The following is a 13,893-nucleotide window of genomic DNA, read 5'->3' as shown; positions in this document are numbered from 1 at the left end:
ATAGGCAGTTTCTCTAATTGCTAGTCAAAACTAAAATTGGATCATGTTTAACACTATACTGTAAGAGAAAAGTGACATGGTAGTATGTTGCAAATATCAAAGATGAGTTGTTTCTCAAAACCTTTGATTTATATACTTATACACATACACATATATGTATGTTTCACAATAGTAATTCAGATACAAAGACTTCATTTTGTTCAATATTATGAATTAAACATTTCTAATGAAAGAAAGTTATATATTAAAAACCTCAAAGATTCCACAAAATAGTATTTGAACTAATAAATGAAGTAAGACACAAAAATCAGTAACATTTTTATACACAAATAATGACCTAACTGAAAAATCAAGAAAAATAATCCCATTTATGACAGCATCAAAAATAAAATACTTAGGGGCTGGGGATGTGGCTCAAGTGGTAGCGCACTTGCCTGGCGTGCGCAAGGCACTGGGTTCGATCCTCAGCACCACATAAAAAATAAATAAATTTAAAAAGAAAAGAATATGTTTAAAAAATAAAAACATTGAAAATAAATAAATAAATAAAATACTTAGAGGTAAATTAACCAGGGATCTAAAAAACTGTCTTACACTGATGAAACAAACTGAAGATGCAAACGAATGGAAAGATACCCTATATAATGCCATTCCTATCAAAATCCCAATAGCCTTCTTTAAAGAAAAAAAAAAAAGACTTTAACATTGAAACACAAAAAGACCCCAAAGAGCCAAAACAATTCCAAGTAAGAAAAGGTTGGAGGCATTACATTACATTTCCTGACTTAAAATTGCTACAAGCCAGGTGCAGAGGCTCATGACTATAGTCTCAGCTGAACTCCGGATGCTAAGGCAGGAGGATCACCTGAGCCCAGGAGTTCAAGACCAGCCTAAGCAGCAACATGAAAACCAATCTGAAAATTTATATATATATTACAAAGCTATTATATATAAAATTTGTTACAATAAATATGTGTTTATTACAAAGCTATAATAAAACAGTATGGGACTGGCATAAAAATGGACTCACAGATGAGTGAAACAGAATAGAGAGACCATAAATAATTTTTGACAAGGGCATCAAGTTGACACAGTGGAAAAAGGACAGTCAATAAATTGTGCTGAGAAAACTGAATTTCCACATAAAAAAGGATGAAATAGGAACCTTTCCTATACCAGACACAAAAATCAAAATGTATAGGAAATCTAAATGTAAAATTAGTATAAAATTTGTATAAAAAAGAACAAAGACGACAGCTCAATGACTTTGGATATCATACGGAACGATTAGGTGCCAAAAGCAAAAATAAGTAAATAGAACAACAGACCCTTCAATTCACATATTCCACATCTACAAATCTATATTGAACATTTATTTGCCATTATTCCCTGAACAAAATGGTGTAACGACTAACTAGTATTTTCAGTATATACAGTATTTATGTGTAAGGACTAAATAATACTTCACTGTATTAGGTATTATAACTAGAGATGATTTAAAATTTAAGGAAGGATATATGCAGGTAATATACAAATACTATACCATTTGACATAAGGGACTTGAGTATTCGCATATTCCTGTTTGCGGGGGTGGTCCTGGAACCTTCCCCTACCGAGGGACAACAACTGTACATCAAGCTAAAAAAATGCATAGCAAAGGAAATAAAATGTGGCAACCTACAGACTGGGAAAAAATATTTGCAAAGAATACATCCAAGGGGCTGGGGATGTGGCTCAAGCGGTAGCGCTGCTCACCTGGCATGCGTGCGGCCCGGGTTCGATCCTCAGCACCACATACCAACAAAGATGTTGTGTCTGCCGAGAACTAAAAAATAAATATTAAAAATTCTCTCTCTCCTCTCTCACTCTGTCTTTAAAAAAAAAAAAAGAATACATCCAATAGGGGTTAACATCTAAAATGTCAACTCAATGGTAGAAAAACCTTATCAAAAATGGGCAAAAGATCTGAATAGACATGTCTACAAAGACGACATGAAAATAGGCAGCAGGTATGTGAGAAGGTTCTCCATATAATTAAGGAAATGCAATTTAAAACCACTGAGATACCAACACTTACCTGTTACTTATTAGGGTGGCTGTTCTCAAAAGGTCAAAAGATACCATGCTGACAAGGTTATGGAGAACAGGGAGTTGTACACTGTTGGTGGGAATCAATATAGCCGTATAGCCATTACGGAAAACAGTATGGAAGTTGCTAAAGAAATTTAAAATAAAACCACTATGTGACCCAGCAATCCCTCTTCTAGGCATACACCCAAAGAAAATAAAATCACCATCATAAAGATACCTGCAATTCCATGTTCAACAATCACAGCAGTATTCACAATAGCCAAGTGATGGAAACAACCTAATTGCCTGTGAACCATGAATAGATAAAGAAACTAGTAGAATTATAGATGAGTTCTATTCAGCCCTTGAGAAGAATAAGATCTTGCCATTTGAAAATTCAAATATACAGGGACTGGGGTTGTGGCTCAGTGGTAGAGCACTTGCCTCCCATGTGTGAGGCTCTGGGTTCAATTCTCAGCACCACATATAAATAAATAAAATAAAGGTCCACTGACAACTGAAAAAAAAATTAAAGAGAAAAAAAAGAAAATTCAATTATACAGAGATACAGAATCAAACGATGGAAGGCACAGAACAGATATATAGAATGAATAAGTCTAGTAATCTAATGTACAACATGAGGACAGCAGGTAATAAATCCCGCAGTATGAGGTCTTAGCTGCTCTTGCTACAAAAATAAAACAAAAACTAGGTAACTGAAAACAATGTATGTTAATTTACTTCACTGTAACTCTTTATTTCTGTGTCCTAAAATCTGTTGTGTATCTTAAATACACAAAATAAAATTTAACTTTTTTTAAAATTTAACTTAAAAAAAAAATGGGTGGTATAACAATGATAGTTTTTTTTTTCTTAACAAAGAATCATCTTTGTGCCTTTCTTATAAAGAACATAGCACGTAAAAGGCATGATAATAATCTCCCCATTTCAAAAGTCTTAAGAATGGGAAGAAGTATATTTGTTTTGAGCATACAAATCAAAGTGCCTTTGGGTTCAACCCCAGTACCACACACACAAAAAGAAATCCATACAGAGTCAAGTAAAACCAAAGTACCTAAAAATTTAAAAACTAATGATTTGTTCTTTTCCTGAAAGCAAGTCTGCAATAATATTTCTAAAATAATGCTATTTTTATGATCTTTTAAATGTACTTTATTAATGTTATATTTTTAAATTACAAGGAATTAAATTTTATGTACCCATTTTATGATTACAATCCCACTAATTCAGACAAGAACTTTGCAGCTGATACTCTAACAGTTTTCATTAGAAAACTGCTCCTCATTGTTTCACTGTGATGCTGACATTGCTTTTGTGGTGCTCAACACTAAGAACAAGTTCCTCTCCCATTTCAACCTGGATGGGAGTATCTAACACAACTGCGGCCTGTTTCCAGTGGGAGGCTTCACTTGAAGTATCCAACCGAATCTCTTCATCAAGGTACATATGGTACCAAAACGGAATAGCAGTCACTTGTCCAGATTTACAAATGTGTACCTTTGGGAATTAAGAAATCAAGAAAATTTCATTCGGATAAATGAAATAGACTTTAATTAGTAAATCTTCTTTCTCTTTATAGTCAATTTTGAATATAAAAATTTAAAAATACATTTCTAAAATATATTTAACCACCCAATTCAAATTAATATTAACCTGTTTTATTCACTAATACTCAAATCCATTTCTGTATATTGTTTAGAAAAGAAGATTTAAATCTTCAAAGTGGCTAAAGATATGTATATACAGTATTATCTAAGCTAATTATTCGGACCATAACAAGAGTTATCATTTTGTGTGTTGTCCTTACCTTCACTTCTCTGTTGGAGGTGTTCAAATACGGAGTCATTAAATCTAGTCTTAAGAGTTCCACTGGCTTGCTTAAAGGTATACAGGGCAATGAAGACAGGTCCAAAAATACACGGATAGGCACCTATAGAAAATGTAAAGTTTTCACTTTTACTCATTCTTTTTATGGTCTGGGCTCACCAAGTATTTGATCTGTACTGGCTCAGTGTGACAGATGATGCTTTTTACATCTATTACCTCATTTCTTTTAGCATCCTAAGTCACAAGGACTTTCACTATTCCAGTTTTTCAGGAAAAATGAACCAAAGTTTAATCAGGTTAAATACTTGGCTAAGGCTTCAGTTACCTGTACATTTCTCACTTTCATGAATGCAAATTCAACTTACTTGAGTCAAACAGCTCCAACAAATTGTAAACCTCAAGTTTGTTTACGAACTAAAGAAGCAAAATAGTACAACACTGAGTATTAAGTTGTTTTAAAAAAAGGTTGTTTGACAAAAATATGCCAAATTCAACCAAATAGATTTCATTTGGAAAAGTATGTTTACTCCTAAAAGGCAGTGGTTCTCAACTTTGGCAGCAAATTGAAGTCACCTGGGGACCTTTTACATAGGTTTGATTGCTCAGGCCACAATCCACACCAACACCAATCAAAAGTAGACACCCAGGTTTCAGTTCTGAAAGTACTCTGATGTTCCAAATGTACAAAGTGAAAATCACTGCTATTATTTTAATCAATGTGATTGCAATGAAATCCTCCTATTAATAATTTTTAATCTCTTCCTCATTTGAACATAAAGGAAACTCCTGCTTTCCTTTCTATAAAAGTCCTTCACGGTGAAACAGACCACAGATACATCAACCTCTCCCTAGGCATCCTTGAAACCATCCAACCTTTCTTCTCCATAAAAATTCACAGTGACCTCCCATCCCATTTCCAGGATTCTTCATTATGCTTTTCATTCATGTTTCCATCCATCAATGAAAAAGCCCTAGTTTTCCACATCACCTCACATTGCCTAGACACTAACCCCTCATGGCTGTACCCATACCACACAGTATGATCCACTTTTGTTTCTCAATTTAACCTACTGGCCGCTCCTGCCTGTCATCTTTGTCAATTCCTTCTAGAAATATCCAACCGAATACCAATCAAGAGCTAGAAACCCAATCAAGAGCTCAGTTCTCAATCCTCTTTTTCTACCCCCCACCCAAGGAGATTTCATCTATCTATATCACCTATACACTGATTCCATATCATCTGTACTACTGACTGCCAAATTTACATCTTCAGTCTAGAGCTTTCTTTGAACTCTTATCAAACTGCTCAAAAGGCCCCTTCCAAAAATATGGAACCATCCTCCTACTTTCCCCAGTAAATGCTACCTACCATTCCAAGTGCTTTGACCTGAAAAGACACTACAACACTCTATTACTACCACTTCAGGCTAAGCCCTACCACCTCTCCTAAATTTCTACAATAATCTGAGGCCTCTGCCAAACCTCCCAAGTGTTCTACTCCTAACATCAGGTTCTGCCTCTGCTCAATAGCCCCCAGTTGTTCCCTACCCCTTTCAGAGTAAAGGCCAAAGTCCTTACAATGGCCAAGAGGCTCTACAGGATCTGGCCTCATATTTCTCTGGGTTTTCTCTCAACTCTCTGAATATTTCAATCATGCCTCAGGCCATTTAATTTGTTGATTCTTTGACTCCAAACTGTTTGAATACCACTTACCCATGAGTCTTTCCTTAGATGTAACCTAGGTAAAATAGTATATTTCCAACATCCCCATTTATTTCCCTTAACCTACTAGCATGTCTCACCATCTATTCCACACTTTTATTTATTATCTTATCTCTTCCAATTTCAGTGCTAGCTCCATGAATGTAGCAACTTAAGTTTCACAGCCATATTCTCAAATTCTAAAATAGTGCATGTGGTAGACATTTCATTAAATAGTTGCTGAATGAACAGAGTTCTTTATTGTATTTTTTTAACAACCTCTCATTTTGTTTCACTGATTCACTCAATTGCCTAAGAGATAATCATATTAGAAGAGAGGCAATATTAATACCTAAGCAAATAAGACATAAGCTATAGCATGTAAAACTACCAGGAAAGATTATGGAGCCTCTTCAGATGAGTGGTCATCTACTGAAGAAGTGAGACCACAGTATTATAGGCCAGCCACAGGCATACTGGTATAAAGAACACAGTGTTGTTTCTCCAGTCAGAATGGCAGCTATTAAGAAAACAAACAACAATAAGTGTTGGCAAGAATGTAGGGGAAAAGGCACACTCATACATTGCTGGTGGGACTGCAAAATGGTGCAGCCAATATGGAAAGCAGTATGGAGATTCCTTGGAAAACTGGGAATGGAACCACCTTTGGACCCAGCTATCCCACTCCTTGGTCTTAAAAACAAGAACTTAAAAACAGCATACTGGGGCTGGGGATGTGGCTCAAGTGGTAGCGCGCTCGCCTGGCATGCGTGCGGCCCGGGTTCGATCCTCAGCACCACATACCAACAAAGATGTTGTGTCCGCCGAGAACTAAAAAATAATAAATATTTAAAAATTCTCTCTCTCTCAAAAAAAAAAAAAATATATACATATAGACTCTTTTAAAAAAAAAAGCATACTACAGGGACACAGCCACATCAATGTTTATTGCAGCACAATTCATAATAGCTGAACTGAGGAACTAACCTAGATGCCTGTCAGTAGATGAATGGATAAAGAAAAATGTGGTATTTATACATAATGGAATATTACTCAACAATAAAAGAGAATAAAATCATGGCATCTGCAGGTAAATGGATGGAGTTGGAGAATATAATGCTAAGTGAAGTCAGCAAATCCCAAAAAACCCAATGCCAAATGTTTTCTCTGATATAAGGAGGCTGATTCATACTTGGGTTGGGAGGGGAAGCAAGTGAAGATTAGACTAACTCTAGACAGGGCAAAGGGGAAGAAGGGGAAGGGAGGGGGCAAGGGATGTAAAAAAGATGGTAGAATGAGATGGATGTCATTCCCTGAGTACGTGTACAAAGACACAAATGGTGTGAATATACTTTGTATACAACCAGAGATACGAAAAGTTGTGCTATATGTGTATAATATGAATTGTAATGCATTCTCGTGTCATTCATAACAAATTAGAATAAAATTTATTTTTAAAAAACACAGTGTTAGATTCAACCAATGTAGGGTCTTCCAAGGCCAGCAGAAATGAGAAATTTATGTTTCCACAAAAAGGTATATGAAAAACAGACCATGGGATATAAGCTCTTAAGAAAGAAAGGATACAAGACAGGAAATATAGTAAAAAAGATGGCAGATGAACATGTATAATCCCAGAAATCCAGAAAAGTGAGGCAAGAAAATCACAAGTTCAAGGCCAGCCTCTGCTATTTAGTGAGACCATGTCTCAAAATTTAAAAGGTTTTTTAAAAGAGCTGGGGAGGGCTGGGGCTGTAGCTCAGTAGCAGAGCGCTTACCTAGCATGTGTGAGGCACTGGTTTGATCCTCAGCACCACATAAAAATAAACAAATAAATAAAGGTATTCTATCCATCTACAATTACAAGAAAAATTTAAAAAAAAAAAAAAGAGCTGGGGATATGGCTCAATGGTAGAATACCCTTAGTGGTGGGACACACACACACACACACACACACACACACACACAGCAGAATCAATATACGTAAATTCTGGTAGAATCAAAGAATTGTTTGTCAGGATTAAGGGGAAATAAGATAGAAAGAAGATGGCATTTTGGAGCATCCAAGAAATAATCTGTATCTTCTGATAAGTGTATTCTCTTTATTAAAACCTCCAAAATACTGAGATTGAACTAACTATAAAATTTTAATTATCCAGCCTTGAATAAAGCAGTTCCTTCATTAATTTAAATTTACCAAGAGATACTGCTCTTGAACAATCTAACTGTAAACACTTAAATACTTACTATTCTTGGCCTTTAGATACAAGTTTTAGATATCTTCTTTTAACTCTGTACTCATCATCCTACCTTCCAACATTCTGGTGGCCTATCTCATCCCACCTATTCCCCTGTCTCTAACCAGAAACCTGTTCCAGAGATGTTCCATCCATACCCACTATTTTTAACTCACAAATTTGTGCTTTTCTGATAGTGCCTATGTCAGTTTAATCCTCATTTCCAATTCTTGGTTCCTCATCTCCTGGCTTGCCTTGCTCCAACTTCCTAGACTCCTAAATTCCTGTTCCCTGTGGCTGAACTTGACCCTGGACATTAGCTGCTCACACCTATCTGCTGCCAACTTGAGGTCTCAATGTAAGGTTCAAGTTTAGAATATAGATCTTCTGGAGACTTCTTTATTGACAAGGAACACCATTTTTTACAAGACCAAAACCTAGCACAAACTGTATTCATGGCAATATACCTTGGTTTTTTTCTAACCCCTAGGTTGATTTTTACACATAATAAATCCCTGTGCTCTAAGAAACTGATTACATTCTAATGTAGCTAAACACAATGACTCAATAAAACCTCAATGAGAAATAAGGTAGATTATAGTGACATGAGTAAATCTTCTTTTCTAGATACTTACCTGAAACTGGTTAATAAAAGGTGCTATATTTAACCCAAGGGTGCGTTCTAGTCCTTGAACAGCATTCTCTTCTACCAGTGTTTGTGATTCCACCAGCAGCCCAAACATTAGCACATACTGAGGAAAGATCTTGCCTCCAGACTGTAGTAAACACCTAAAAGATAACACGTGTTTTTTAAAGTTTTTTGATTTCCTACATTTTATGAATATCAAATAACTAAGAATCATGAGTTACTGAGCCACACATTATGTATAGTCTAATGAACTTTGTGTTATTATCAGCTGGTGGTTCAGAATGGTAAAGCACTGGAAATAATTTCCCCAACAAGTCAAACTTAAGGAGACCACTGACCTATGAAACAAAAATAACCAGTTGGCTGGATGATGGACACAAGTCCTCAGATGCAGGCAAGGGTCATCCATGGATATGAAAATTACAGGTTAAACATTCCTATCCTAAAATCCAAAATTTGAAACACTCGAAAATCAAAAACTTTTAGAATGCTACTTATAGGTATAAAATTCTACACCTGTGTATAAGGTATGCATAAAACAAATGAATTTCATGTGTAGACCTGGCTCCATCCCTAAGCTATCTCATTAGGTTTATATGAATATTCAAAAATTCAAAAAAAAAAATCAAACATTTCTGGTCCTAAGCATTTCATGTAAGAGGTACTCATAATAATACCCCCACAAATGACCTGTTCATTACAAAAAGGGAAACTGTGGACAAAATGGTGATGCATCTTAAACCAAATGATCTGAGTTAACCTTAACAATCATGGGATAAAGCAGCACTATGTGCTTCCAAGTGTGACAAAACTTCTGTGGTAATCATTCCTCTCTAAAAATGGGTAATCTGGATCTAATCATAGGAAAATATGAAGAACAGTCTATAAAATAAATGGCTTAAATTCTTCAAAACTGTTAATGTCATGAAGACTGAGGAATTTTCAGAAAAAAAGAGACTAAGGAAACATTAAAAACTATCCGAATAAAGAAGATTAAGGAGACATGAACACTAAACATAAAATGTGATCCTGGATTGAATTCTGAGACCAGGAATTTAAAAAGTTATGAAGAACACTGCGACAAATAGTAAACTGGAGTAAGATTTGTAAGTGAGCTGGGTACAATGGTACATACCTGTAATCCCAGCAACTTAGAAGGCTGAGGCAATTCAAGGACTCTCTGGACAATTTACTGAGACCCTCAGCAACTTAGTAAGGCCCTGTCTCAAAATAAAAAAGGCTGGGGGGCTGGGGATGTGGCTCAAGCGGTAGCGCGCTCGCCTGGTATGCGTGCGGCCCGGGTTCGATCCTCAGCACCACATACCAACAAAGATGTTGTGTTATATTAAAAAATAAATATTAAAATATATTAAAATTAATTTAAAAAAAAAAAGGCTGGGGATGTAGCTCAGTGGTAAAGTACCACTGAATTCAATCCCCAGTACGAGAAAAAAAAATGTAGGCTTGATAATAATATAAAGCCCATGCAAATTTTCTGATTTTGTTCACTATATACTGCATAGATGAATAACTTGTTCTTAAGACACATACTCCAAAGAAGTAGGGGTTCCCTGATATTCAGAACTTACTGTAAATGGTTCATGAAGAGAATCATAAAGCAGATGTGACAAAGCATTAATCATACCTGTGAATCCAGACTTGTGAATCTGGGTATAAAGTACAGGTTGTGTTCTTTGTCCACGCCACCCACCCACTGCTTTTTTTTTTTTTTTTTTTGGTACTAGGATTGAACCTAGCCAGGGCACTCACTCTTTGGTTTCAATAATTTGCTAACATGGTTCACAGAATTGAGAAAAAACACCTTACTTGCATATACTGTTTTATTACAAAGAATACAATTCAGAAACAGCCAAACAGAAGGCATACATAGGGCAAAGGTAATACTGTAGTCTAGAATTACAGTTCACCATCACTTCTCGAACTAATTCCCTGCTTCCACAAAATAAAAATTTAAGATTTAATATGTTAATGTAAGTAAAATTTCCTAAATTTTGTGAGCTCTTCTAGCAAATTAATCAAACCTAAAGAGGAGATTTACAAATTGATAAATTTATAGCCAGTTGGTAGGATAGGTAGGATACCTACTGTATGCAACTGGCACCTGAAGTTGGAGGCAGTCCTGTAGAACTGAGTCCTCAACCTGGGGGATCTGATGCCATCTCCAGGTAGGTAGAAATAAATTTGAGGACACCCTGCTGGTGTACACTTAAGAACTTCTTGGTATGCGATGAGAAATCCCTGCACATCTGGTGTCAGAATTATTATACTGAGTAGTTAGTGAGTAAAAGGAAAATAGGGTGTTTTGTTTGTTTGTTTGTTTGTTTAATATGGAGGTATGGGAGAGTATAGAGCTTTGCATACAAGCTATCCTCCAGCACCTCAATGTGTTCACCAACTTGGAAAGTCTGAACCTATCTGTTCTAAAGCAGGAGGCAGGCGGGGGTGGGGGTGGAGGGTTGTTTGTTTGTTTGTAATGGAAATACCATTACACAGGCATAATTAATTCACTTGTCCCTGGTGATACATGATTCAATTCCCAGCCCCACTCCCTTCTCCAGGACTGAAATTTCCAACCTTCTAATCACATGGTTCCTCTGGCAACCAGCTCCCCCCAACCCCTTCCCCGCCTCCCAAAGCTGTTTAGAGGCTCACCTAAAGATATCTCATTAGAATGAACTCAGATATGGTTGGATTTAAAATGGTAAATTTATGGTAAATTCATTTTACCATATCACCCAGAAAATTCTAAGGTTTTAGAAGTTATTCTATACGAACTAGAGAACACCAATATATATTTCTTATTATAACATCACAATATCCTAGGCAGTAACAAGAAATAATAGGCTGAAGAAAATGTCAACATTCATTTACCAAATCCCAAAAGTGAGAAAAGTTTGAACCACAAACTAGGAACCATGCCAAAGATACAAAAAGCAGTGCATAAAAATTACTTTAAAAGGTGACATTCACATTACTTTAAAACATTCTAAAACTATTTTTTAACCCCAATGTTACTATCATGAACAGGAATGTCATGTTATGTTTAGATAAAATACCACTAGACTTGAAACTGCTTATCTTTACCAACATGAGTATTTTGTCACACCTCTACTCCTTAATCCAACCCTTTAATTGATACTTCAGAATCAGAACCATCTGTGTCTTCAATGATAAAAAATATGTTCCACTTTAAAAGTCTAACCATAAATGGTGAAAATACTGAAGTTTCAATGTTTCTTTGTACTCCAACCCTCCAAAATTTGAAATGTTAGATAAAAGCTTACCAAGCTTTCTTCTGTATTTTAATCTATATGAATGAACAAAAGTCTAAGAATGAACATTTTAAACTACCGGCAAATATAGTCTTAAACGCATAAGCTTCTAAGTGACTCATTTCTCCTTGTCCTATTATTGTAGTCCACTGAGAGAGATGCCCTTTATCATTCAGCCCATATCATTCTAATTTCATCCTTGATGCGTCATGAGTCCTCCTTACCCCAACACATATACAGAGGCTCAAGACAGTAATAGCAAGGCCTCGGTGAGAGTATCTGCATGCTTCCGGCCCCATGCTCAAAATAATTCTACACATTCAGAAGTACCTATAAAGGAGACTGGGCTGCTACTTAGGCTGAAGCATTACTCAGAAGGTATTTGAGAAAGGGGATTGGGGAGAATCTTGGTTTAAACAAGGATTAAGGCTGCTACCAGCATTTAAGGCCCAGAGATGCCAAAGCTGAAGACACACCCACATGAGAACTGTCTCAACCAAAATGCCATTATTAATAACACCACTCTTCCCTCCTCATTGAGAAACACTAGGAAGGGGAGTTGCAGATAGCCTTCATGTAAGTTGTTTGTTACTAGGATAAGCTATCATTAAGACAAAGCAGACCCCCTGACAAATTGCTTTATCACCAAAACTGCTTTTTAAAAAATCATTTACAGGTTCCATTAAAATAAAACACCACTGCCTGAAAGCTTTTTCACTAGGATTAGGTAAAAAAAAAAAAAAGAGTGCACATTTTGGTAACTGCTACCCAAAAAAGTACTGGAGTCTTAGCCAAGGATAAAAAATTAAAAAAAAAAAAAGACATTCAAATAGTAAAAGTGTCTCTGATTGTAGGCTTACATGTGGAAAACACTAAAGATTCTACCACAACCCCCTCACAAAAAAACAGAATAAACTAGTTTAGCAAAATCACAGGATAGAAAAAATATACAAATCATTTATGTTTTGATAAACTATCAATGAACAGTCTGAAAAGAAAATTTTAAAAAAATCTATTCACAATAGCATCTAAATACTTAGGAAAAATACAAAGGAAATAAAAGATTTGTACATTGAAGCCGGGCATGGTGGCACAAAACTGTAATCCCCAAAACTAAAAAGTCTGAGTCAGGAAAATCTAAAGTTCAAGGCCAGCTTTAGCAACTTCTGAGAGGCATTCAGAAATTTAGTGGGACCCTTTCTCAAAATAAAAAGTTAAAGAGGGCTGGGGTAAGTGGTAAGTGGGTTCAATACCCAGAACCAAAAAAAAAAAAAAAAAAAAAGATTTGTTCATTGAAAACCATAAAGCTTTGCTGAAAAAAATTAAAGGCATACAGAAATGTAGACATTTCATGTTCACAGATGCAAATACAATATTGTTAAAATGTCCCCACTACCCAAAGTAATGTGCACATTCAATGCAGGCCCTATCAAAATACCAACAATGTTTTCTACAGAAACAGAAAAATTCACCCTTAATTCATATGGACTCTTAAATGACCCTGAATAGACAAAGCCATCTTGAAAAAGAATATCAAAGGCCTCACTTTTCCTGATTTCAAAACACATTACAATACAAAGCAACGGTAACCAAAACACAGTGGTACTGGTATAAAGACAGATATATAGACCAATGGAGTAGAAGAGAGAGCCCATAAATTAACCCAAAAATGATGGTGGGGAAACTGGAAACACAAAAAAATAAAGATGGAACTTTACCTGACAACTGTATATAAAAATTAACTTGTGCTAGAGTCGTAGCTCAGTGATGAAGAGCCTGCCTCACATGTAAGACCCTGGGTTTGAACCTCAGCACCACATTAAAGAATAAGTAAATAAATAAAAGTATTGTGTCTATCTACAACTAAAAAAAAATTTTTTTAAATTAGCTCACAGTGGATTAAACACCTAAATAGAAGACCTAAAACTATAAAACTCCTAAAACAAAATTTTGGGAAAAAGCTTGAGGACACTGAATCTTGGAAGGCTGAGGCAGGAGGATCACAAGTTCAAGGTCAGCCTAAGCAATTCAGGGAGTCCCTGTCTCAAATTAAAAAATAATAAGGGTTGGGAATGCAGTTCAGTGGTACAGAGTG

At 35.8% G+C, this 13,893-nt stretch overlaps 1 protein-coding gene across 2 annotated transcripts in view; it reads right to left on the bottom strand.

The window, feature by feature from the left end:
* Window positions 1–1,847: 1,847 nt before the first annotated feature.
* Window positions 1,848–13,893, bottom strand: part of PRMT9 (protein arginine methyltransferase 9) — a 46,419-nt gene continuing 34,373 nt past the window's right edge. Inside the window, exons 9-11 of one of the 2 annotated variants that reach the window (XM_081303921.1) lie at window positions 8,492–8,645; window positions 3,899–4,021; window positions 1,848–3,588 (exon numbers count right to left, since the gene is read on the bottom strand). In XM_081303921.1, coding sequence (XP_081160047.1) covers window positions 3,373–3,588; window positions 3,899–4,021; window positions 8,492–8,645 — 493 coding nt within the window. In that variant the 3' untranslated portion in view covers window positions 1,848–3,372. The remainder of the gene's footprint in view (window positions 3,589–3,898; window positions 4,022–8,491; window positions 8,646–13,893) is intronic. The other variant, XM_081303920.1, reaches the window with a different exon arrangement.

The sequence above is a fragment of the Spermophilus citellus genome (genome assembly GCF_964194105.1).
Source record: "Spermophilus citellus genome assembly, chromosome: 8".
Classification (NCBI taxonomy): Eukaryota; Metazoa; Chordata; class Mammalia; order Rodentia; family Sciuridae; genus Spermophilus; species Spermophilus citellus.
This window is presented reverse-complemented; position numbering and strand designations above follow the sequence as displayed.